The sequence below is a fragment of the Nicotiana sylvestris genome, chromosome 4 (assembly GCF_000393655.2).
Source record: "Nicotiana sylvestris chromosome 4, ASM39365v2, whole genome shotgun sequence".
NCBI lineage: Eukaryota > Viridiplantae > Streptophyta > Magnoliopsida > Solanales > Solanaceae > Nicotiana > Nicotiana sylvestris.
Window position 1 is genome coordinate 18,867,253 of NC_091060.1, and position 25,999 is coordinate 18,893,251.

The 25,999-nt window shown below is 35.7% G+C and overlaps 2 protein-coding genes across 2 annotated transcripts; both read left to right on the top strand.

The window, feature by feature from the left end:
* Nucleotides 1-12,695: 12,695 nt before the first annotated feature.
* On the top strand, nucleotides 12,696-17,931 carry LOC104236219 (hsp70 nucleotide exchange factor FES1). The gene is made up of 8 exons (XM_009790100.2): nucleotides 12,696-12,995; nucleotides 13,783-13,874; nucleotides 14,726-14,876; nucleotides 15,316-15,443; nucleotides 15,601-15,759; nucleotides 15,846-16,031; nucleotides 17,159-17,365; nucleotides 17,435-17,931. Exons 1-8 carry the CDS (start codon nucleotides 12,809-12,811, stop codon nucleotides 17,453-17,455), a joined length of 1,131 nt encoding a protein of 376 aa, XP_009788402.1. The 5' UTR covers nucleotides 12,696-12,808; the 3' UTR covers nucleotides 17,456-17,931.
* Nucleotides 17,932-19,894: 1,963 nt separating this feature from the next.
* On the top strand, nucleotides 19,895-25,742 carry LOC104236218 (DNA repair RAD52-like protein 2, chloroplastic). Its single transcript, XM_009790099.2, has 4 exons — nucleotides 19,895-20,548; nucleotides 21,487-21,524; nucleotides 23,605-23,696; nucleotides 25,385-25,742. Exons 1-4 carry the CDS (start codon nucleotides 20,175-20,177, stop codon nucleotides 25,514-25,516), a joined length of 636 nt encoding a protein of 211 aa, XP_009788401.1. The 5' UTR covers nucleotides 19,895-20,174; the 3' UTR covers nucleotides 25,517-25,742.
* The last annotated feature ends 257 nt before the right edge of the window (nucleotides 25,743-25,999 follow it).

The window sequence follows — 25,999 nt, forward strand, 5'->3', positions numbered from 1 at the left end:
CCTAGGATAGAAATCTTAGTCAGATGAATCTTTCTCCTAAGATACCAAAAAAAAAAAAGGACATAGTCTGATGAATTTTCTCCTAGGATTAACGTCTTAGTCTGATGAATCTTTCTCCTAATATAGAAAACCTAGTCTGACGAATTTTCTCTTAGGATATTTTGGAAAAAAAAAAAGGAAGTCTGGATTTGAAAAAAAAAAGGGTCAATTTTTAGTTTTCTTAAGTTATCAATGTTTAGTTTTCTTGAAATTAGGGGTCTCGCCTGGAGAATAGGGTCAGTCTTTACTTTAGTCAAGCTTAGTTTATAGTTTTCCACAAGCTCAATCACTTTTAGGAGACGTACATCCTAGTCTAGTGTTTAGTTTACTCATCATTGCATCAATAGTATAAGTGGTTTACAATATTGCTAACAACTCACAAATCTTCCTAGTGCAAATTGGGGCAAAAAATTTCATTTATTTTGTTGGTTTTGATTGCAGGCACCCATATGGAAAACAAGGGAACACAGAAAGTTTCAGCAATCAGGGGCCCACCTGGAGAACAAGGGAAAACGGTTCCAGTTTCGAAGGAAGACAGGTCAAGTTCAGCAATCAGACGCCCACCTGGAGAACAAGGGAAGATAGTTCAAGTTTCAAGGAAAAGCAGTTTTGAAGGAAGACAGTTCAAGTTTCAAGGGAAACCAGTTCGAGTTTCAAGGGAAAACAGTTCAAGTTTCAAAGGAAGTCAGTTCAAGTTCAGCAATCAAGCGCCCACCTGGAAAAAAGGGAATTCAATTCAGAATGCAATTTAGGTCAGCAACAAAAGAAGCTCGCGTCAAGAATGCGAGTCAGCAATCCGAGATGATCAACAGAAGTTTGTCACAGTCCAGAATAAAAAGAAAAAAAACAACAACAAAAAGAAAGACAAGAAGTGAATCCAAATGCAGAAGTTAATGATGCTCAAGACATGGCTGAGGTCACAAGCTCTGCATGTCCCGTCTTGATTTGAAAAAGCTAAAGAAGATTGAACCAATACCTGCGGCTAACAAGCATCAAGATTCAGATCAGGGTCCGCATGAAGAACCAACCAAGACTCAAGATCAAGCTTCAGAAGACGCATAGATAGGAATCTTGTAACTCGTAGCTGATAGGCTTAGTTAGTCTTTTTCATTTTTGATTTTGATGTAATAATAGGACCACGGACCGGAACCTCGGCAGAATGGAACCTCGACTAGCTCTCCACCTCGGCATACTCCATCATCTCACTCGCCTCTAAACTACACGTGGCCTGATTCCTTTATAGCTAAGGATATGCAGGCAGCTCAGATACCAGGGCTCGGTCACATTCCTCTTTTCTCAGTTTTAGTCTCTCCCAAATAAGGGTCGGGTCAAAAAACCTGTCTAGTCGTTCTTTGTCTGAAAACTCTTCGCGTTTCCAGTCAAAGAGGGACAGCTGTAGACATGTGATTTTTGACCCCACCCCAAGATTTTTCATATTTTAGCACGTAAATATTTAATTTATGCCTAATATAGCTATTTCAACTCATTTTTATTCTTTTACTTTTATTTTATTACAAGAAAACGAAAATTACACAAAAATAGGCTTATTAATGTTTTGTAGTCATTTTTTTAATCTTGAAAAAATACCAAAAAATAGTTTTATTTTAATGGTCAGTCTTATTTTAATAATTATTTTTACTTAAGTAGAGCTAATTAATATTTTTAGTTAATTAAGCTAATTTTAAACATAACTAGTCATAAAGGCCCAAGTTTCTAGCCCATTCCTTAAGCTCAATATCCAAATACCCATTAAGCTAATCCTAGGGACCCTTCTAGACTCTTCTTGGGAACAAAAGATAAATAAAAAAACTTAGGGACTAATTAGCAAAAATACAAGAAATAACCTAAACCTAGACCTATACAATAGGGTAACGCCTAAAATAAAAGGGGATTGAATGGAGAAAAATCTGATCGGCCACAAGATACTTTAGGAAAATCAGTTAGAAAATTACAGAAAAAAAGGAAATGACTTTAGACTTAGGGACTTGAAGATCATCTTCTTCAATACCACCCCAAAATGACCCTCTCGATCCATCTTCTTCTTCGTTCCAACAACGGCTTCTAGCAGCCTAATGCCGGACACACGCACACACGCACCAATAGGTCATCGTTCTTCTACCCAAGCCCATCGGAACGGACTCCATCTCCACCCAAAACAGACCTCAAGACCAAGCCTTCAACGTCAAACACCATTTCTGGGTTATAGCCAACGCAGCCTATATTCAAACGTTGAGTACCAGCTCTAGGTTGCAGGCATCTGTCATAGTCAATTTCGTCGGCGAGATTTGAGTTTCTTCAGCGAGGTTCGTCCAATCCATCGTCTATCGAGTTCTGCTCGTTGTCCTATTCATGCCATCATCCTTTTGAGGTTGTCCGGTCAAGTTCAGATCCGGGAAATAGTTTGGTGCCCGAGGTTACCGTTCGAGTTTATTTCCGGTCGCGTGTTCAACTGCTCGTTCAAAGATTTGATGATGTTTCGTCGTAGGGTGTTCTTTTGTTAATTTGGATTTGAAAGATTTCGACAGAGAGGTTCATTCTTTCTCCTTCTTTGTTTTAGTTTTGATAACATTATCTGTTGGTATCCGATTGTTATCATGTTTCTGGTGTTTAATGGGACAAATATACTTGAGTTTCTTTTATTAGCTTAATACACTCATGTGCCAACAGTAGAGTACAAGATTATTTTTGAATTACTTTAAAGGTACTCAATCTGTTGGATTTCTCGATCTGTTGGCTTAAAAGTATAAATTGGATAACTAGGCTAATTGTGCAGTTTTATCCTTGGGTTAGAGAGGACGTCATTTACACAATTCCTTTTCGTTAACTCTTTTAATCTTTGTTTTTTTGTTTTGATACAGCTCATCCATGTAAATAAAAGAGATTTAAGTATTATCAACTAGCTAAGGAATTCTTAAATGGTTTATTTATTCCACAACACTATACATAACTCTTGGACCTTAATTAATTTTAACTCTTTAGAAATCGAGGTGTGTCATTAGATGAATTTTCCATGGCCCTCGCAAACCTTGTTATTAACTTGAAAGTGCGTAGTTGCTTTAGGCGCGTAATTTAAATTAACTTCCTTAAACTCGGGTGTGCATTTCATGTGACCCAAATCCAAATACTGACAACGTTAAATAAAATATGTCGCAGATCGCGGGTGCATTTCATGTGGCGTGATCCAAAGATGTGTTTTGTATAACGTTGAAATCTTCCTAAAAAACGAATAAAAGCGGTTTTAAAGTTAAAAATGCACATAGGTTCAAAAGTGTTTTAAAATCAGATAATTAGGCCAATAATAATAGTTGAGCGACCGTGCTAGAGCCACGGAACTATGGAATGCCAAACATCTTCTCCCGGGTTAACAAAATTCCTTACCCGAATTTTTGTGTTCGCGGACTGTAATACAGAGTCAATCTTTTCCTCGATTTCGGATTTGAACAGGTGACTTGGGACACCAATAAACTATCCCAAGTGGCGACTTTGAATTTTAATTGAAATAAATTCCGTTTTGATTGTCACTTTAAGTTGAAAAAAACTCCCTTGCACTACCCTTCCGGGGTGTAGGAAAATGGAGGTGTGACATCCTCCGAACTCTAACACATTGGGGCTGGTCTTCCAATCTTTTATGAATTGTTTCTTTAAGTGAGGTCCTGGTGTGAGCATTGCCCAGAGTCCCTGAGGCCCATGGGAACTTTGACACACTAGGAACCTAATCCTTTGTGCCATGGATAGATCCTTCTTTATGCTTCAGAGTTGTTATGTTTGAAGGCCTAGTTCCCAGGTTTATATTGGGCCTGCTAAGGCTCCCTATAGTATAATGGATACTATTATGTAATTTATTCATTCTGGGCTATAATAAACAGATTTGGGGCTTACTAGTAAAATCGGGGGGAGGGGGTTCCTTATATCTTTGATAAATTTGGGTAGAAATCGTGCCTATAAGTTTATTGAGTTGATTATGTGAATACTCGTTTAGAGATCCTACCTATAGGATATTTTATGATTGTTTGTGACTCTGTATTTTCACATTTTTGGCATACTAGAGACACTGCCTATAGGTCTTTTGTTAATTTTGCAGTAGAAATCCCTGTTCATAAGATCCACATATATTTCCAATCTCAACGTGCATTAGTGATCATGTATATAGGTTCTTATTTGTATGAATCAATAAACTTTCCCGACAATTTGCTTAAAATTCTGTCCACATATGATTAATAAATACCATGCCTATATGAAATTAAAAAATCAATCTTCAACTTAGATACCATACCTGTAGGCATAAAAAGAATCAGTTTCAAAACCTAGAAATCATGTCTATAGGATTTAAACTAATAGATGTCATGTTTATAGGGTGAAATCAGTTTGTGAACTTAGAAACTATGTTTATAGGAGTTTAAGTCAAGTTAACACTTAGAAATTATGTCTGTAGGAGTTTTATTAATTATGCAAATTAGAAAGCATGCATATAGGATCTAAAGAGATAAAACCTGTCTTTACAAGTTAAACAGTAATTCGCTTAGAAACCATATTATAGGTCTATAATTAACAGTTGTAGATACCATGCCTATAAGATTCTGTTAATCACTTAGGCAAGTCTGTAGGGATTGCTAATGATTCTGGGCCTAAAAAATGTGATATCTTACTGCCTGAAAATGCTAAGATTCAAAGCTTCATTAAATCAGTAGGCAAACCAGTAGGTTCGATGCTCGCCTTAATAAATTGCTTCTTTATATTTTGTTCTGCTCGTCTAGATATCCTGCCTATAGGACCCTAAATTAACAAAGTTTGCTGATTTAATTGCGTGCATTTGTTGTCTACTTGTGGAGGTTAATATGAGCCCTTATTTGCGCCTTACATGATAGTCCTATTTGAATTTTATTTGTCGCATAGCTTTTTCTCATTTTAAGCAACATAGGTCAGTCTAGAACCACCCTGAATAGAGGTTCTAAATACCTCCAGGACCATAGGTAAGGGACAGGTAGTGCACGCACAATGCGCGAGTTAGACTATTAGAACGCTAAGGTAACAACTGAAAGATAGTAATTGGGTAGTAAAGGAGATGATGACCCGTGCATTAATACTACGAGTAGCACCCCAACATGGGGAGGTTACAAAGTATTGCATGGAATGATCTGATAGGCTAAAAAATCTAGGACTCCTTTAATCTTGTTTTAAAGTAATTTGTATTTGTCTAAATTGTTTTTACTTCCATCAAAGACTAATTTGCTTAATTAAGTTCGGTCGGGACCCACTGTTTTGGACCTCGAGGGGTACCTAACACATTTTCCTCAAGGTAATTTCGAGCCCTTACCCGATCTCCGGTGATGTAAACTGGTTATATGAGTTAATTGCTCTAGGTGCCCTAACGCACCTTAATCCGTCAGGTAGCGTCTCTTTCAAATCTAATTCCCTACCCCCACGGAAAGGAGTTGTCCGAGAAAATGTCGAAATCTGATTTCATGAGAAAAATAGGGCACGAAAATATGATTTTGTCCTTTGCCATTGGTATTTGGGGAATCAATTGTTTGGGTGTTAGATTCACTTGTTTCTTTAGAAGGAGACACGTGTAGGACACTTGTAGTCATATTGTAATCCAAATTTGAAGCACATTGTTTTGGATTTCGACAGTAGTATTTTTTCCAGTGGTATTCTCTAAAATCGTGTGCTCATTATCAAGTAGTAAGAAATTATTTTTTGTTTGAAAGGAATTAGTCGTCGGAGGAATTACAGTGTCCCGAGCTTTGTGAGTTTCCTTTTTCTACATGTCAATAACATTGAGAGAGTCTTTGTGTTTATATTTAAGTATCTGAGTATTCAAATACTTACCTGTAGTAGCTTCAAAAATCTTGACATTAATACTTTTTGCCGGAGAAGCTTCCATTGGCTCAGACTTTGAATGTAGACTTCTTCTTCTTTTTTTCACAAAAGACATTGTTTACCGTTCTTCTCCATCTGTATACTGAATAATTTGCTATGTGGTTTGCCTGCTAATACCTTCTTATGATGGAGTTGAAATTGAGTAGGGACAATGTAGGTTCAGACGTCCTAATCTGCCACATATTTTACAGAGGAAATGTTCTCCTTCATATAAGATATGCTGCTTGTGGAATTCAATGAAGATGTATGATTTAACCAAACACATAGTCTGGCATAGCGTCCTCTTAGCGTAGCTTATGTGCAGGCATCAACTTTTAACAAACGACCTATTGTGTTCCTAATTTTTTTTTAAAATTAATCCATCATAAAACTCAGTTGAAAGTTAAGGTAGTCAGACACAGATAGCTGGAAATAATTGTTTGGCTTGAGAGGCTACAAAATTTGGTTCCCATTTTTGTACCGAGAGGAAATGACCATTAACAAACTAAGGACCATTTTGTAAGGCTTTAATCATATTTTCTTCTTTGCTAAATTTAACTATGTAATACTCTGCTACAATGTCAATCAATAGAAAATTTTCTGTAGGCCTTCATAACTCTTGGATCTTTTTCTTTAGGTATTGATGGAGGATTCTCTTATCTAACAACTTGATTATTACTGAATATCTCCATTGTTGGTAAATCCGACGCATATCTTCAGCTGATAGGTGCACTTGAAACTTATCTTTTGTGGCTTCTTCTCCGGTTGTGTTTGAACATTCTGGTATATCCGCTTCCATTATATTTTCTGTTGATTGCATAGCAATATCATTGATTAGGACGTCGGCTAGAAGCTTATCTTTGAACGAGGGATTATTATTCATAGTAGATAGGTTCATGGGTTTGGTAGTAATATCAGGTGGTATTGGGGGATGGAGTTAAGCTGATCGTTAGTGGGTGATGAATTAGACATGGCAGGGAATGATAAAGTTTTAATGTGAATATCCTAAAAGTTTCAGAGAGAGGTCAGAGCATCTCTCTCTAGATCTTCATATAAACTTCCTCTTTGAAAATGAAATGGGACTTCTTCAACGTGCTTCTTTGTCGAAAAAATAACATTGTATATCCGCTTTCAAAATAATAGCCGAAAAAATTATTGTGTGTGTGTGTGTGTATATATATATATATATATATATATATATATATATATATATGGGCTGATTGTTAGTAGGTAATGAATTAGACATGGCAGGGAATGGTAAAGCTTTAATGTGAATATCCTAAAAGTTTTAGAGAGAGGTCAGAGCATCTATATATATATATATATATATTCGGCTATCTAATGTAAATGATTTTTGGCATGGACTAAAAGTGAAAAAGCCCTTCTTTTTCTGCTCCAAATAGAAATTGTTTCAAAGAAAATTTTGTGAAAATAGCACGGGCTAGCCAATTCTCGGACTTGTAATTGAAAAATAGTCAGTGTTTGCAAAGTCATTAATAAATAGCCACTATTTTGCTTCAACACGGGAAGTGCAAGCATAATATACTGGAGATTGGTGCACCTGTGTATGAACTTCAAGTATATTATGCTGGAACTCCAGCACACGGAAAGTTCCAGCATAATAAATTGGAGAATGGAGCACATGTGTATTGTGATGGAAGTTCACATGTAAAAAATTCGAACTCTAGTATATTATGCTGGAATATTTTCCGGACTTTGAACAGTGTTTTCCTTCAGATTTATTTTTACATGAAAAATGACTAAATTTCGACTACTTTAAAAAATGTGGCTATTTTTTTTATTACCACTTGTAAATCTGACTATTTTTGAATTTGGGCCGAAAATTTCTAACCAAACCCAATCGGATTCTTTATCAACTTGCAAATTGGTGTTTAATTGTTGAACATAAATTGAAGTGAACTTGAAAATGATTCATTTAAGACGAAGTTAATAATTTGAACGTACATATTTAATATCTATTTATAGGTTACATTTGTAGATAATAGTGTTTTAATTTTCATTTGGCGTATTTTATGAAATTGAGAACTAACTAAATTACAGCTTAAACTTGAAAAAAAAAATCCAAACTAAAATTGGTTTAAAAGTGGATCTCAGTGAAGTTTATTATTTTCCACATTCACAAATTTTTCTTTTCTAACAAAGAATACAACTATCAAAATCATTTTTATGAACTTTTTTCCAACAATATTAACTTCAAATATATGTCCAATCTCTCCCAAGTATAAATTTCGCCGCATGTCCTTTTTGTGAGCCGGTGTTTAAATTTTGCCCGTTTTAAACAAAATTAAGTGGATTGCTTATAGTGTTAAAGATAGTACCAAGTCTTGTCAATCCGGCAAAACTTGCAAATAATTAAACAACATATACAAGATTTGTCAGTAAGGCAAGACTCATGAGCAATTTAAAAAAATAAGCAGAATGATGATTGTGCCAAAGTTAAACGGGTGAAATTCAAAAAACGTAATGGCTTTTGGGCCACTTAAACTTGCATCGGGTTTTAAAGTCGATATATGAATTTCTGATTTTCCCATTTTAGCATCTCAACTCGATAAAAATACTTACAATAAATCCCTTCCTTAAAGCGTTTATCTCAATTGACTGACATGAATACCACGTCACATACTAAGACCATTTATTATTTGACATTTGTAATATTTGGGTCTCATCCTTTTTAAAACCAATTTATCAAATTTTAAATTTTTGTCCTCTTTCATTTCTTCTCCACCATAGCTCCACCAAAACCTTCTCTAGCCCAGCCATTATTTCCAATAGTAAAAATTCAAATATGATCACTTCATATCCTAGTACATACCTTACCCAAACCTCAATCTAGAAATTAATCCAAACAAGCCATCGCATCTTCTCAAAAAATATCAAAACCATTCCGACAAGATTTTCATCGGAAAAAATAGCATCTCGGCTATACTCGTCAAAATGAAAACTAACAAACCTCCTTGAGAACCTATTACTTCTCACCCTTGAAAGTTTTCAGTAATTTCGTAGTCTCAACTGGCCAAAGAAGATCACCAAAAACACTGTCACCACCATACCTTTGGAGGAACGGAAAGAAATTGGGGTGGGGGGGGGGGTTCAGTTGTTCTAGTGCCACATAAGTATAGTCAATAGTCAGAGGTGTTTACTTATAAGTAATCGGTTGAGTTGAGATGTTAAAATGGAAAAATCGGAAGTTCATATATCGGCTTAAAATCCGATGTAAGTTTAAGTGGCCCAGAAGCCATTACGCCAATTCAAAAATAGTCAGATTTACAAGTGGTAATTGAAAAATAATCACAATTCTAAAAGTAATCGAATTTTAGTCACTTTTCATGTAAAGATAAATCTGAACGAAAATAATGTTCAAAATCCAAAAAATATTCTAGCATAATATACCGAAGTTCAAATTTTTTACATGTGGGCTTCCATAATATATTGGAGTTCGAATTTTTTTTCATGTGAACTTCCAGCATAATATACTAGAATTCCAACATAATATACTAGAGTTCCAGCATAATATACTGGTCTAGCATAATATGCTGGAAATTCATACACACTTGCTCCAATCTCTAGTATATTATGTTGGAACTTTTCGTGTGTTGGAGTTCCAGCATAATATGTTGGAAGTTCATAAACATGTGCACCAATCTCGAGTATATTATGCTGGAACTTTCCTTGTTGCAATAAAATAACACTAGCTATTTTTCAATAACTTTACAAATACTGACTATTTTTCAATTAGCAGTTCAAAAACTGGCTAGCCCATACTATTTTCACAAGTTAAATACGCCCAACATAACCTGTAGACAAGGCAATATTTTTCAATTCGACAAGAATACTGAACAAAATTAACATAATAACTAGAATAAAGATTGTAATAAATTATGCCCATCCGATATTATGCATGAACAAAACAAGATTTGCCGGTCCAGCCAGACCTGTGAACAATTTAACAAGTTAGCTCCAAAGCTACGTCATATAAAAATTGCATGGGGCGTCTTATTTGGTCGCTCCCATTTAACCTATACTCATTTTTTTTTAAAAAAGTTTTAACTTGTACCCACTTTTTAAACAATTTCAGTCCCTTTCTCCTTCTCCTCCTTCGTTTTCTGCCCTTTTCTTTGTAAACTTTATATAAAGCCAACTACAATTAACAAACTATGAATTGAAGAGTGAAACAGAAGACAAATACTAACATGCTATTACACTGAAAATATAAAAGTATCACTAGTAGATATTTTTTATGCTTTTTGACGAAGAAAGTAGCAAATTATATGGAAATCTCTGTCAGAAATCCTTACATTTTGATGAAAAAGCTGAATATCATTGGGAATCCTTGGAAATCCTCTTAAACTCGGCACAAACTTATAACTCCTCAGTTGATAAGAAGTTGGAATTTGATTTTACTAACAAGACAAATCTTGATGACGTTAAGAAAAAAGGCGTTGACGTATCAAAAACTTTTTCAAATACTTCAGCTTATATAGTGCTGAAGTTTTTACAAATGAACTAAATAACTTCAGCATCTTCTGTTGAAGTTTTTGAAAAAGCTTATCCAGGACAAAAAAACTTCAGTTTATTTAGTGCTGAAGTTTTTATAAATGAACTAAATAATTTCAGCATCTTCTGCTGAAGTTTTTGAAAAGGCTTAATGGCAAAACTAATGAATCGGGACAAAAAAACTTCAGCTTATTTAGTGCAATTACAAACAAAAACATCATGCAAATAGAGAAAAACTTCAGCTACTATACTTAAGTTCAGCAAATAGAGAACAAAACTTCAGCTACTATGCTTAAGTTCAACAATTACAAACAAAAACTTCAGCACACTTGCTACTTCAGGCCCGTCTACTAGAATACTAAAGTTTTGTGTGATTGCCTTTACTACTTCATCCCCGTATGCTGAAATTACGCGAAAAAATGGGTACGTTTGTAATTTTCTTTTTGGCAAAACAGGTATAGATACAAATGCCCAACGTCATGCCCAACATAACTTGGGAAGCGTAACTTTTCATTCTTCCAGGTTTGTAGCGTGAGTCTATTTTGGTACAAATTTCTTAAACGGGGACAAAAATTAAATAGCAGCCTCAAATGATCCTATTTGTGCAAATCTCCGTCATTATTTCAATCTTGGATCTTAGCGGTTGGGCCAACCTTCGGCTTATGTGTGGAAATGATGCCATGTAGCCGTACACCGGCTATTTTTAATTTAAGCGATTAAGTGAGAGGCTAATTGGTTAATTCTTCTAAAATGTATTCATATTTTACAATATATTTAAAGATTAACCAATTCGCTCAAATTTCAGGACATGACGTCCTGAAATTTAAACTTAAAGCTTTAAACTTCAAGACATCGTATCCTAAAATTTGAAAATTACAACATCAACAACAACAACAACAACGATCTAGTAAAATACTACTAGTGGGATCTGGGGAGAGTAGTGTGTACGCATACCTTACCTCTACACCTACCCCTACCCCAAGGGAATAGAGAGGCTATTTCCGAAAGACCATCGGCTTAAGGAGACGAAAAGAGACAATATCAGTACCACCAATAGAAACCATATGAAAAATAACATCATGAAAATAAGAAAGTAGATGTAAAGGAAAAGCGATAGACAGTACATAGACCCGACACTATGAAAAACGAAAGAGTAGTAAGACATAACATTGCCACTAGCTGACTTCGACAAAACCCCAACCAGACTAGCCTCACAAATGTACGAAGTAAAGAAAGACTCAACTACCTCATAATCTACAACCCTAATACTCGACCTCTACAACTTCCTATCAAGGGCCATGTCCTCGAAAATTTGAAGCCTCGCCATGTCCCGCCTAATCACCTCTCCCCGATACTTTTCATGTCGTCCTCTACTTCTTCTCGTGCCCTCCAAATCCAGCCGCTTATACTTCCTTACCGGAGCATTTGAGCTTCTCCTTTGTACGTGTCCGAACTATCTAAGTTTCGTTTCCCGCATCTTGTCATCAATGGGAGCCACGTCCACCTTCTCCCGAATATCTTCATTCCTAATCTTATCAATCCTAGTGTGCCTGCACATCCACCTCAACATCCTCATTTCTGCTACTTTCATCTTCTGGATATGTGAGTTCTTAATAGGCTAACACTCAGCCCCATACATCATGGCCGGTCTAACCACCGCTTTGTAAAACTTACATTTGAATATCGATGACATTCTCTTGTCACCTAGGACTCCAGATGCTAACCTCTACTTCATTCACCCAACCTCAATACGGTGTGTCCTGAATTTCAAATATTATGTCCTGAATTTCAAATTAGCAGTTTAGAATTTCAAGAGACTTCGTCTTAAATTTCAAATTAGCAGCTCAAAAATTTAGAACATTAAAACATGAATTCCAAATTAGTAGCTCACAAATTCAGGATAATTAGTCCTGAAATTTGGACGAATTAACTAATCATTAAATATATTGTAAATTATGAATATATTTTAAATAATTGGCTTAAAAATGGCTATTGCTGCACTTCGCCCGGTTCAAGTTGGGTGTCCATAACACTAATGTAAGGATTGATAAGATTATGGGCCACTAACTTCGATCCATCTGATTAGGGTCCATTTAGAAAGACAGTGACGAATAACGACCACGTGGAAGATTCCCATTGGACAGAATTCTTGGATTGACGTATTTTCATCAACTTAATAACCCAGACATTAGATTAGTGTCCATTAAAAACATAAACACGAATTACGACTACTTGGATCAATCCAATTGGATAAACTTGTTGGATTTACGGCGAAACAATTATAAATATTTTCTTTTTTAAAACATTTATAGATATCAATTTAAAAACCTAGAATTTGTACATTTAATTAAAAAAAAAATTGTTCTGGAGAGTATACAGAGCTGAGGAGTAAGCAATGGGGCGGTTGATTTTTATAGCAGTTTTGTTGGTCGTAATTGCAGAAATTGCAAGTGCACATCTTGTTGAAGTACCTGCAGCTAAGGAGGAGGGAGATGAATTGGGTGCCATGGGGTTGAATTTCAAAGAAGAGGAAATTGATGGTGGTTTCTCTTCTTTAGATGGAATGTTACAATGGGCTATAGGTAAGTACTTTTCCTTTCTCCTTTTTGTTCTTTTGCTTTTAAGTTTTAACTGTGAAGCTCAAATTTGCTTATTTTTTTGGATGAAATGTCAATCAGTAAACTAATTACTAGTACTTATTATCAGTTTCGGCACTTTTATATAAACTTGCATATTTATTAAATCAGTTTCAGGACTTAATGCTTATCAACTACTTTCAATCAGCTAAGCCAAACGGGCTCTTAGTTGGGTTGGATATCTTTTCAAAGTCGTTCAGTATTCAAATGATTCATTCGTATTACAACAAGTATAACTCAATCCTAAGCTAGTTGGAGTCAATATCCATTTGACATGAGGGAAATACGGTAGAAGATAGAAGAGTGTAGAATAAAAAGGGAACTATAGCTTGCCTTTCGTGGGGCAATATAAAAAGTTGCAATCCCCATAGAAAGATTATATGTCCAAAAACAAAAATTGATAACCCGAACAAGTCCCCCCCTGAACAAGTAAGGCCCCGTTAGCCTGGGCGAAGATGGGGATAAAGATTAAGGATTGAAGCCCCCTTAGCTCTGCCAGGCACTTGACAGCAGCAAAAATGCTCAATATCAATTTCACCCATTTAGATCTATTGCATTCTAATACTAATAACTGTCATTTAACATAATTGAGTTGTAAAAATCTTGTGTTTACTATATTGACACATACGACATTCTGATCAAATAGAATGGAAAGATCAATTTACTTATGTAAGTTGCTTTTATGTTTTCCGTGCTAAGAATTCGGTTTATTGTATAAAATTACACGACACAGGACATTCGGATCCTGGAGTACTAAAAGAAAGATCAGAAGTTTTTCAACGCATGTCTCCCGAGGAGCTAAAGGAGCGCCAGACTGAAATAAAGGTGTGGTTAATACACTTGTGATTCTTCCCCGGTGCCTTAGTGTTCTTGATACCTCTTCGTTTTGCAGTAATGTGTCTGCTATGAGCTTTTTCTTTTGTTCTCTTCATATATGCATTATGCATGATCTATGTGAGCCTAGGACCACACAATTTTATATGAGCCTCGCAATGGTGACCACTGCTTATGTAAATGATGAAATATAAGCCAGTTTGATGGAAGAAAATGCATATAAATGTGGAAAACATTCAAGCTCATATTGTTCTACTCGGAACCCAATTAAGGGACTCTAGCATCTAACTTAAGCGCGGTTTCTCATACTATTTGTTTGAACTCATTACCATTTATTCTTGCATTGCCATTTTGCGTTGGAATAATAAATGATGAAATAAAAGCCAATTTGATGGAAGAAAATGCTTATAAATGTGGAAAACATTCAAGCTCATAATGATCTACTTGGAACCTAATTAAGGGTCTCTAGCATCTAACTTAAGCACAGTTTCTCATACTATTTGTTTGAACTCATTACCATTTATTCTTGCATTGCCATTTTGCGTTGGAATAAAGGAGGGGATTATATTAAGTAGTATGGGAAATTATCTTGTTTCTTCCCTGATTCCCTCAGTATAAGCTAATTACAACCAGGTTTTGAGGTTTTAGAATAGAAAAAAAGTAAAAGGTAGTTTTGTGCTATTGGCTCTAATATGGTATATATAGTTGACAAAGACTGATAATGTACCCTCCAGCCACCCTCCAATTTGCTTGCCACCTCTTGCAATTGTATTGAACACCAAAAGGTCCTTCATGTTAATATGCTTATGTTTTTCATTTGGTCTTATTTTGTTTTGTTTTAGGAACTGGTGGAGAAGCTAAAAATGCCCTCAGATGCGCAGTTGATGCAGATTGCAGTTAATGATTTAGATAATTCATCACTGCCTCTGGAGCATCATCAGCGTGCTTTAGAGGAGCTGTTGGTACTTGTTGAGCATATTGATAATGCAATCGGTATGTTTAGTTCTCAGCACTTCTTTTATTACAGATGTTTAGTTTGCCTCTTTCAATCTTGGTTTTGTGCTGCTTCTTCCGACTAATATCAACTGCAGTATTTGATTAGCATCTATTTTTACATAAAAACAGTATTCCAAAGATAATTACGAGACCTTATAAGACTGTAATCAAGTCTTTGGAGGCTCGAACTAGCAGCTGCGTAATTAAGCACGCAGCTGACTCTTAGGGAATGAACTAGCAGCCTCTCTTGACCTTGGTTTTATGAACTTCTAAATGATGTTTTATGTGTAATGTGTGATCATTTTAGTGCTATGAGGATTCATCAATAGTATTCCTTTATACTGGCATCAACAGATTTCTCACCATTCTTCCCATTCATAGAAACCTTGGATGCACATGTATATTTTTCTTGATGCTTACATGATTTTGTTTCCAGATCTGCATAAATTTGGAGGCTTCAGTGTACTTTTAAGAAAGCTTGATCATTTTGAACCAGAAATTAGGACTGCTGCTGCATGGGTTCTTGGCAAAGCCAGTCAAAATAACCCAGTTGTTCAGAAGCAGGTATTGCGATAGACATGTGTTTTTACAAGTTCACAATATACAAAGTCGGTCTTTGGTGCATCAATTTCTTCGTGACTGCCATCTGTGCATTTTCTGTATTTATATTCGAAATTTATTGGCTATTGGATTAATACCATGTCATAACTTTTGCATTCAGGTCCTGGAGCTTGGGGCATTGCCAATGCTGATGAAGATGATGAAATCTCACTCCACTGAAGAAGCAATAAAAGCCCTTTTTGCTGTTTCAGCACTAATCAGAAATAATTTGATTGGCCAAGATATGTTTTATCAGGAAGCTGGACATGCAATGCTTCAGGTGATCCAAGTGAAGATTGTGTCAAGCCATCATGCAAAACTAGTCTAGTGCTGGCAGCCCATAATTATCTTTCTCTTTGTATGCAGGAGGTTCTTAGCAATTCAAAGCTGGATATCAGGTTGCATAAGAAATCACTGTTTCTTATTGCTGATTTGGCCGATGGTCAACTGGAGAATGAGAATACCACGGCGGTACCCTTTTTCAGCAACCGGTTGTTACTGAAAGCCGTGGTTGATTCAATGGCGTCGAGTGATCTTGATCTCCAGGAAAAGGTTTGTGTAGTCTTTGATGTGAATGAGCATTAACTTCAAAAAGACCATATTTGTATAAACTTCAAAACACCCCTTAGGTTTCATATATTAGAGATGATCCTCACCCTCAACAATTTTGGCCTGACCTTTGTGAAGAGCAAGTGTTCTTGGTCTTTTTTTTTTGTAATCCAAGGTTGCATCCATCATCACTACGTGGGACCTTATGCTTTATCTGAACTAAATCACCTACCTTCAATTTTGGCAAATGGCTATATCAGACTGTTGTACTACGGTTTGATGGTGGAGTGTTGGTTAGATGGGAGAAGTAATCAGTATAGTGATTCCATCTCTAGGGTTGTTTTCATCGGAATCATTCTTTTGGTTTTAATTCTTCTTTCGGTCGGTTCAGGTTTGATTTTGGGTCAAAGTCTAGTGGGATGATAGCGGGGTCACTTCCGAAGAGGAAATTCACCGAGAGAATTTTTTTGAGAAGGAAGTCATTGTGATAGAAATTCAACTGCAATTTTTTTCGTAGGAAAAGTTTGGGTGGGTTATGCAGAGACTTACCAGAGGTAAACTGTAGTTGAAACAATGACTTGTCCAATGGGGCTCCTCATTTTCATCTTTACAAACAACAACAACAATCCAGTATAATCCCATTAGTGGGGTCTGGGGAGGGTAGTATGTACGCAGACCTTACCCCTACCCTGGGGTAGAGAGGCTATTTCCAAATAGACCCTCGGCATCCTTACCTCCAAGAACTCCCCACCTTGCTCTTGGGGTGACTCGAACTCACAACCTCTTGGTTGGAAGTGGAGGCTGCTTACCATCATTTTCATCTTTAATGGTGGAAATATACTTGTATTTTGCTGAAGGGTTCGGAGTAGAATAGACAGAAATCATCTGTTCATGTTTTGACTTGGTTAGGCAGGTCTTTCAAACAACATATCTTTATGTAGATATACAACCTAATTGGGTGTTCGTGCATATAAAAACTTGTTTTTATTTAAACCATTCTGCTTTCATGTCATTTTCATCCTTGATACCTTATATATGGTCTCTGTGACACAAAATAGAGCCAAGCGTGTTGGGTGACATCTTTACGAAGTATGCAAGACGTTTGACATATAATCTATGTCTGGCTGCAGGCCCTTTACGCAATTAAAAACATACTACTACTTAGATCGACTGAAATTCAAGTTTTCAAGGACTTCTGTAAATTGAATGAGGCACTTGAAAGGACGAGGCAACAGTTGCAGCAGTTTATGGTAGAAGATGACCTTAGAGAATATGCAACGGATTTGGAAGGTCTTCGCAAAGAAGTTGAGCTAACTTTCCTTCAAAAGCTGGATAAGGTGAGCAAAAATAAATTTACACTTATTTTCATTTGTACTTTGAATCATTGCTAAAATGAGAATTGGCAGGTTACACAAGCTGCGAGATGATGATGGGTTCTCATGGCAGTTTCTGGCTTGATCTGGGTTTTGAATTGTATGTTATTGTGTTCTGGCTCGGTATGACATCTTCATGACACACCATTGGTTTAGCAGGACAGGAAATTCTCACATGCGATTTTAGTATTACATAGGACTAACTGTTGAGTACATAGATCTGGATTTCGTTAATGGCGCATTATATTGAATTTAAGTGTTATGAAAGCAGTTTTGGCGTATCATGAAACGCGGAGCAAGTGAGAGTAACAATTCTACAGTTAACTGACACAATTGGTTGTTTCATTTGTCTGATGTAATTAACAAGAGTTTCTCACTGATATGAACTATCGGAAATGGTCTCTCTACCTTCCCAGGGTCTACGTTCCCTAGACTCGACTTGTGGAATTTCACCAGTTGTTATTGTTGTTGCTGATGATGATGAACTAGTATTGGAATGAAATGGATCCGAATACTGAAATTACTAGATACTTGACCCTGCTATCTAGCACCCACCTACCACCCTTTTTAATAATTTAGCTAAAGCTTCTTTTTCCTATTTTTCTCCCATGTATTTCCTATTTGCTTATGCATTTTCTTCTCAACTTGGGAGGGCACCATACATATTGGATTAGATTTGAGATTTGTTTATCCCACGGTATAATTAATCTTGGGATTAGTTATCCCAGTGTTATTTTTATCCCTATGGGAGGATGGGATAATAATCCCAAAATTCCGGGATAACTTGTTTCCAACCAAACGACCACTAAGGAATTGTTGTATTTCAATAGACAATAGTACCATAATCCAATATGTATGGTGCCCTCCAAAAAAACTTGCTCCTTATACAAGGAACAAATGCACATTGAGTTCTCAATATAGTATGATAACTACTAGTACAATTTAATTTTAAATAAGTTAGGATCAACTATATGAATTTTTGCTGATACTATTTTCTATTTATATTCATCTCAAACCAACATTATACAAGCTCAGTAAAGGTGGATAGTTATAGCTTATTGACGACCAACATAAAGCTAGTCAATTGTTAATGAATCTCCAAAATAATGTTAAAAAAATATAAAAGTTCACTATCTTTCCAGGAATTAATTGTTAAACATGATTCCTTTATGTACAATTATAAATAATATGTCAATTTCTAGATATTCAATGGAACAATAGCTAGAAATAACTACTACTACCCAAACAGGAAAATTGAGTGTTCACTCCAATAAGGACCATGGTCCCCTCACCATTAACAATGCCTCCAAAAGGTCTTTAATTTAGGTATATGTGTCTATAAATTAAAACACGTGAACCTTTAAATGTTGATTTTATTTAAATATTTATAATGGCTCCACCCTTTACCATTCACGTGGTAGGTTCGAACTTCCATTGCTTTCTTCCTTTCCCTCACCTACTCTTATGCCTCGTTCCCAAAGGTTTTTAAAGAAAATAAAATTAATATAAATTGTAGTGATTTTTTTTGTTAATACTCAAAAAATAGTTTAAGTTATATAGATCAGATCGTCAATATAAGTTTCTTTACACTATTAGATCATTTCTACTGTATGTAACACGTCATCCTCCAGGACTAGTGCACAAGTTTAAACTTAATAAATAATAGATCCGTTCCTTTAACATTTTTCACTTAAATACTTGTTTTTTATTTTTATATTTGTAATATTGTTCAAACATGTAATGTGCGTCTAACCTACAAATCATGTGCTTTGCGCATAAATGGTCGTGATTATTATGATTATATATATTTTTATGATAACCAAACACAACAACAATAATAATATAAAAAGTAATTTAAAGTTATATATGCTTATAGTGTAAAAGTAATATTAATAACTATAAATAGTTTAAGTTATATACTCTGCAGTGTTATATAATAATAATATAAAAAATAATTTAAGTTATATAGACGACAACAACAACAACAATAATAAACTCATTATAATTCTAAAGTGGAGTTTGAAAAGGATAATGTGTAAGTAGTCATACCCCTACCTTGTAAAAGTATAGTATAGAGGCTATTTCTGAAAGATCCTGCCGGTGTAAGTAGTTCACATGGATCGATCGTAGGCCTGCCTGTGCCTTCAGGTAAGAAAGGTCTGTGTCAACAAGCAATGACTTTTTTAGAACAGGTCCGAGTCAAATAACAATGATATATTACCAACAATAGCTGGATAACAAGAAAATTAAAGCAAAAGAAACAACTGGTAATAATATAGGTCTAGGTGTATAAAAAAAAAATGAGAATAATATTGATCCTACGGGTAATAGAAAGATACACTCGCGACAACCTACTAGCCTTCTACCATAATTCTCGATCTCCACACATTCCTATCAAAGGTCATGTTATCAGTAAGATGAAGATGTGTCATATCTTGCCTTATCACTTCTCTCCGATACTTATTAGGGCTACCGCTATCACTCCTCAAACTCACCATGGCCAATCTCTCACGCATTCTCACTGGAGCATCTAGGCATCTCCTTTTTACATGTCCGAACCATCTCAGTCTCGCTTCAAAACTACTTCAAAAATTATTTTTTAAGTTTTAATCAAATTTATGTCCAAACGCTAGCTTAAAACAAGTGAAGCATGAGAATTAACTAATTAAGATCCAAACATGACTTTAAGAAGTCTTCGAAATCCCACATACTCATCGACTCACACAACTTTGAACACGTTTACTTTTCCTCGACGGAAAAAAAGGAACTCAAAATGCTCGCGCATTGCACAAAGTCCACCTTCCCGCCGGCGGAATCTTACCTAACAACTCCGCGGTTCTCAAATCCACGGCGGAGACCGGCGTCGGAACTTCATTTTGGCTCGCTCAATAATTTTCCTACTAGAGTGTCGAAAGTGCAAGTCAAGGCTTTGGACCGTAACAACAACAACAACACCGGTGACGGCGGCGCTAGTAAGAACGCCGTTTCATCGTCTTCGAATACGAACTACGTTGTGCCGTTAGACAAGTCGTCATCCTCTTGCATTACTCGTCCTTTAGCTGAGATCTTACGTGACCTCAACAAGAGAATCGCTGATAATATCATTAAAGCTAATGATGGTGATGATAATTCCACCTTTATCCCCTGGTAGTAATCACATTTCTCTCTATTTTATGAGTATTTTTTTTTTAGTTTTGATTGCTGATTTTTGCGAACACGTTTTTAGATATGTTTTTGGTTTAAGAAATTGTGATTTACCGGATGTTTATATACAGTAGTTTTTAAAATGGGTTTTAAGTTATATACACCAGTAAGAAATTTTTACTGCATCAGATCACATTTTTTATAACCGTGGGCCAGCTTGCACGTAGCTCGCGTAGTGACGTAAAATTTAAAAGAAGTGAAAAATATTCGCTGACAAAGGATGTTCAATATGTTATATACCTCTAAAACCTAATATTTTGCCTAAATACAGAGTGTAATTTTTGATCAAGGGTGGTCAATTTAAGACATGTAGCTTCGCCCCTGAGCTCGAGGTACCTGCTACCTCCCACTAGTATAGGTACCTGCTACCTCCCACTAGTATAGGTACCGGATAACTCTATCCTCGACAGACAGAAAGAAATCACCTTATGATTTTGGTTCTCTATCCACTTCATTTAAAAAATACTTTACATAGAGAGTATATATAACTTACATTCTTTTTAAATATGTACTCCATCCATCCCAATTTATGGGGATTGTTTGATTAAACTCGAAGGTTAAGAAACACACTTCTGAAACTTGTAGTTTTAAACAAGCCAGAGACATTTGTGTGTCTATAAATCAATGTCATTGAGGATAATTGAAAGCTTAAAGTTAAATTATTTTTAAATATAAAAAGGTGTCATTCTACTAATTGAAAATGAATGTCATGTAAATTGGGACAGAGGGAGTAATTGCTTAAAGATTAAGAATTGACACGAATCTTGTCAGTCTTTTCTGAACGGAGGAAAGGAGTATTTAGTTTAAGCCTGTGTTAGTGATTAGTCAGCTGCCATGATTTCGTTTGTTTATCTGATAATGATGAACATGTTATTCTTTAGGTACCACGCGAACCGGATGTTGAGCTTCTATGCTCCAGGTGCGGTAGCATTTTTATTTAATTCTTTTATTGTTATATTGTTGTTGTTGTTATTTTTGTTATTGCATATAATTTATGGTTGTCTTATTAGTTGTATCATCATCAGTGAAATAGGATGGAGAAAGTGTGTAATTTGGTCATGCAGATGACATTTGCAATATTTGTTTTGATATCCGAGAAATCCCCAAGGGTTAGTGGCACAAGGTTGGGAAGTTGGCGGATAATGTGCTGGTTCTTTACCCTTCTTCACTTAAAACCAGGCTTTTGTCTGCCGCAGGGTTCCAACCCATGATGTTGTCTAACCCACACATTACAAGCTGAGCTCTTACCACCACACATACTCCTTTGGAGCAAGATTTGCAATATTTTTCTTTTGCCAATATTAGTGGAAAAGTTTTGACATGAAATTTGGTGGGAAGGCCCAAATATTATTATTTTTTTCCATTTTTTTTTTGTGTATGTAGTTTGCAAATAAATAGATTCTGTAGTAAAGGAATTGAGATATTCTGAAGATGGTGGTTAAGGACCAGAAGTAGCAATTCTTTAAGCCTAGAACAGAGAAGAGGATTTAGTAGAGAAAGGGTTTCTGTCATGTCTAAGATGCTCACCTGTTGCATTTGTTCATGTTAACTCCTCTCCTGGATTGGCAGCATTTTAAAACTTGAATTGGAACATTTGAAGAAATTGCACTTCTCAATCTTAGAGACCTCTTCTCTTCTTTTCTTATTCTCTTTGTTGAAAGATTGCCTTCAGAAATTTCATTCACTTAAATTCTTCCACAATAGCTCCTTGTTTTTCTATATCTCTGTAAGAAGATAATATAAAAATAAAATAAAACTAATTCATTGTGCATTATCATACCTGCAATAGGAGTAGCTTCCAAAGCTTTGACATTTATTACAATCCAACTTAATGAGCTTCCTAGTATTCAAGTTTCATGGTTCCTTCTCCAGTTCCGTATTCTTTTCCACAGCATGAGATGATTCCTTCAGTTTTGCCAAGCCTTTGGCGAATTTAGGATCTGGGGCTTAGATGTTATCGCGCTTGAACTTATTCCTTCGATCTATGACAGTAGCTTCCTCTGAACAGCTTGTTTTGTCAAGGGTTGTTGTTAACTGTTGATTATAAGTAGGAAATGTCTTTGTCTGGAGTACTTTAAAGCTAAAACTACTGGTTCTAAGTAACAAAAAATCACAAAGATCATATTGTTATATCTTGGTTCGCACTTCTGATTGCACTCCTATTCCTTATGTTCTTTTAATAGTTTAAGTTTCTGCAGATTTTCTTCAGGCAAAACAGCTTTTGGCTAAAATGAACATATCCTGTATCTTGCAATCTTTTATGCTTTTCAAAATTTTGATGCAGAAGTGTGGCTATCTTCATTTCATTTTAAACTCTAATATTGAGAACAAGTTTCGTATCTCTCTGGGCACATGAGCTTGGACTAGATATATACTTCCAGCTCCAATCCCCCTCCCCCTCCCCCCCCCCCCCAAAAAAAAAAAAAAAAAAAAGGAAGAAGAAATCCAAATTCACAGCTAAACTAGCATCTAGATAAATTTCACCCTTAGACATTTTTTAATCTTCTAGATGAATTGGGAAATATGGGATAATCGATTGAACAACAGGCAATCTTGATTTTCTTACCTACCAATATTTCATTAGAAACACCTAGAGTTGCACCCAAGGGCCAAGGGTGTGGCCAAGTGGTCAATGAAGTGGGATGAGAACCATGAGGTCTCATGTTCCAATTCCAGTGGATTCCCGTTTGCATAAGCCTTGGTGGGGGAGTTACCTGGTATTTGTGCGAGTGGAAGGTAGCAAGTACCTGATCGAATAGTCGGGGTGCACACAAGCTAGCCCTCGTAACTACTGTGACACATTTTCCCTTTTTCTTATAACATATATTCAGCAGAATGGTTTATTTGTTTTGTTGTTAGCTTATTTTCAGTGAATTTTACTGGAGAGGCCTTATTTTTATGTACAATTGACCTCAATGTGGCATATCTGGCAACTGGTGTATACACTGGGAAATTGATTTTGATATTAATATATGTGACGGTTAGATTTCTTTTAACAGGCTGGTGTGGAGAAGTGAGAGATGTTATTTTCTCAGATAATGGAAGTGTAACAGTTGTTTATCGTGTCACTATACGAGGATCAGATGGAGAGGTATGATAATTCTTCCAAACAAGTGCTCCTCTTTTTATCCTTTTCCTCTTTTCCTTTTTTTCCAACTTTACCATCTCTGAATATGCTGCTATGCTTGAATATCACCAGCTAAGAGGCTTGATATGAATTGATTACAAGTCTTACAAATCATATAAAGGAAATAAGTGTGTAGCCAATACGGCCTTGCTTACTTCTGTTGCTCCTACCTGAATGTCCATTCTTTATCTTTCCTTTATCGCAATTCATTTTTATTGCCAATTGACAGAGTGGTATAGTATTTGGGCACAAAGATATGTAAAACTTAATGCCCCCCCCCCCCCTCAAACTAAAAAATAAAGTACAAAATCATTCCCATGAGGATTTGTAAAACTATCAAATGGAGTAATATAATTAAACAACGGGAGTTGAGATGTATTAGATCAAAGCTAAATAAAAGGAAAAGTATTATGCTATTAACGACCTTAAAAGGTCCTTTGATATACTAAATGAGGGGATGGACTTCACCTACATTTTATAGTCACTATATCTATCAGAACTAGTTTGAATTAGTAACCTCCAGGGGATAGTATCGTAATGTCCTTCAGGTAGACTTGCGTCAATTGACTGTGTTGAATAGAATTTTTAACGTAATTTTGATTAGTTCACTTCAAGTTGCATATGTATCTGTGGAATTCGTGTCAGTTAGTCCTCTTTTGGTTGAGATTTTAACTGATCATGTGAATATCCTTCAGCCCCTTTTGATTGGCTAATTCAATTTATGGGAGGGCCTTATACTTTATAGTTTATAGTTAGCTTCAGTGTTGGGGTCACATTCAAGAACCAATTTATTCAAAAGTTTTTAAATATCAAAACCTCACTTTGCTAAACACATAAAAAGCATTAAAGTCAATAAGAGACACTCTTCTTGAAAAATAAATGCTCGAAACTTATCAAAACTAAAACTCAAGTCGTAGGTATCAAGTCCATTTATCCCTAACATGAAAAGAAAAGATTCTTCCATACTAGCATTTAACAAACTAAAGAGAAAATAAAAAGATGTCTCAATATTAAATACAAGAAAAGAACTAGAAGGAAGAATTCGTGTTCTTTGTTAACTCAGCTATTCTTCTCTTTGCCATCTTCTCCTTCTCTTGGTATTGTTCCTCAAGTGTTTCTCTCTTGTCTTTGAATCTCTGTAGGTTTCAGTGGCCTTCCGTATTTCATTGATTTGTTAACCCTTTCGTGCTCTGTTGATTGCATAAAGAATTGAGATCCTTCCAAAATTATAGACCTTTACGAGGCAGACATAGGTTTCCAGAGCCACAGTGCTAGCTCTTTCCAAACTGCCTTACCACCTTCTTCGTTTGGGCGTGGCAGTGCCCACTATCTGCCAGGGTGCTCTGAATTCAGCTTGTTACTTATCCTGTCTTAATTTTTTGTCTGAAAGATATATAGAAGATAAAGCTCTATATTATGGTAATTGGTTATTAAGTCGTACACAAACAATTGATCTTGCTAATTCTTTGGAAAAATGTGCAAGTTTGGTCTATGTTTGTGTGCTCTCCATTTTCTTTTGTATGCTGTTCAATTTAGCACCTAAAGCTTCAAGTTGTAATAAACATTTATTCTGTTGAATTCGTGTTGCAGTAGTCACATTGGTTCCTCCTTTTTTTCTGTACTTTTTATACTAATGTGATAAATTATTATAGGCACACCGCGAATCAACAGGGACAGTATCACCAGGCAATGGCCCTAGCACAGATCTGGTTGCTGCTGCTGAGGAGATAGCATTTTGCAGAGCATGTGCTCGTTTTGGGCTTGGCTTGTATCTGTATCATTAAAAGTAGTCGAATAGATGCTACAAACTGGACAGTTTTGAAAATGCTATTGAAGGTCCTTGTACACAGAGCAAGAAACATGTAATATCTATTCCGCTGATGATGTAAAAATATTATTCATGAGGATGGTTATATGCACTGTGAAAGTATGAAAATATGGTCATGGACAATGAGGCGTCAAAAAATATTTAAAAAAATAGTGAATATACAAAAGAGATATCAGATACCATCTGCGGCTTTATGTTTAACGTGTTCTTTCCTGTTGTTCTACAGGACTATATTGTGTATTTGTTAGATGGTAAGGCCTCAGTAAATGGTACAACAACATGTTATGTCTTAAATGTTATAAAACTTATGATGAGGCAAAAATGTGAAAGGAGCTTTCTAATTGAGTGGTTTAAGGTGTATCGGATCACTAATTGTTTTGATGGGAAAGATCTGAATTCTAAGTAATAGTGGTTCCTGATTAATTAAACCTATATTTCG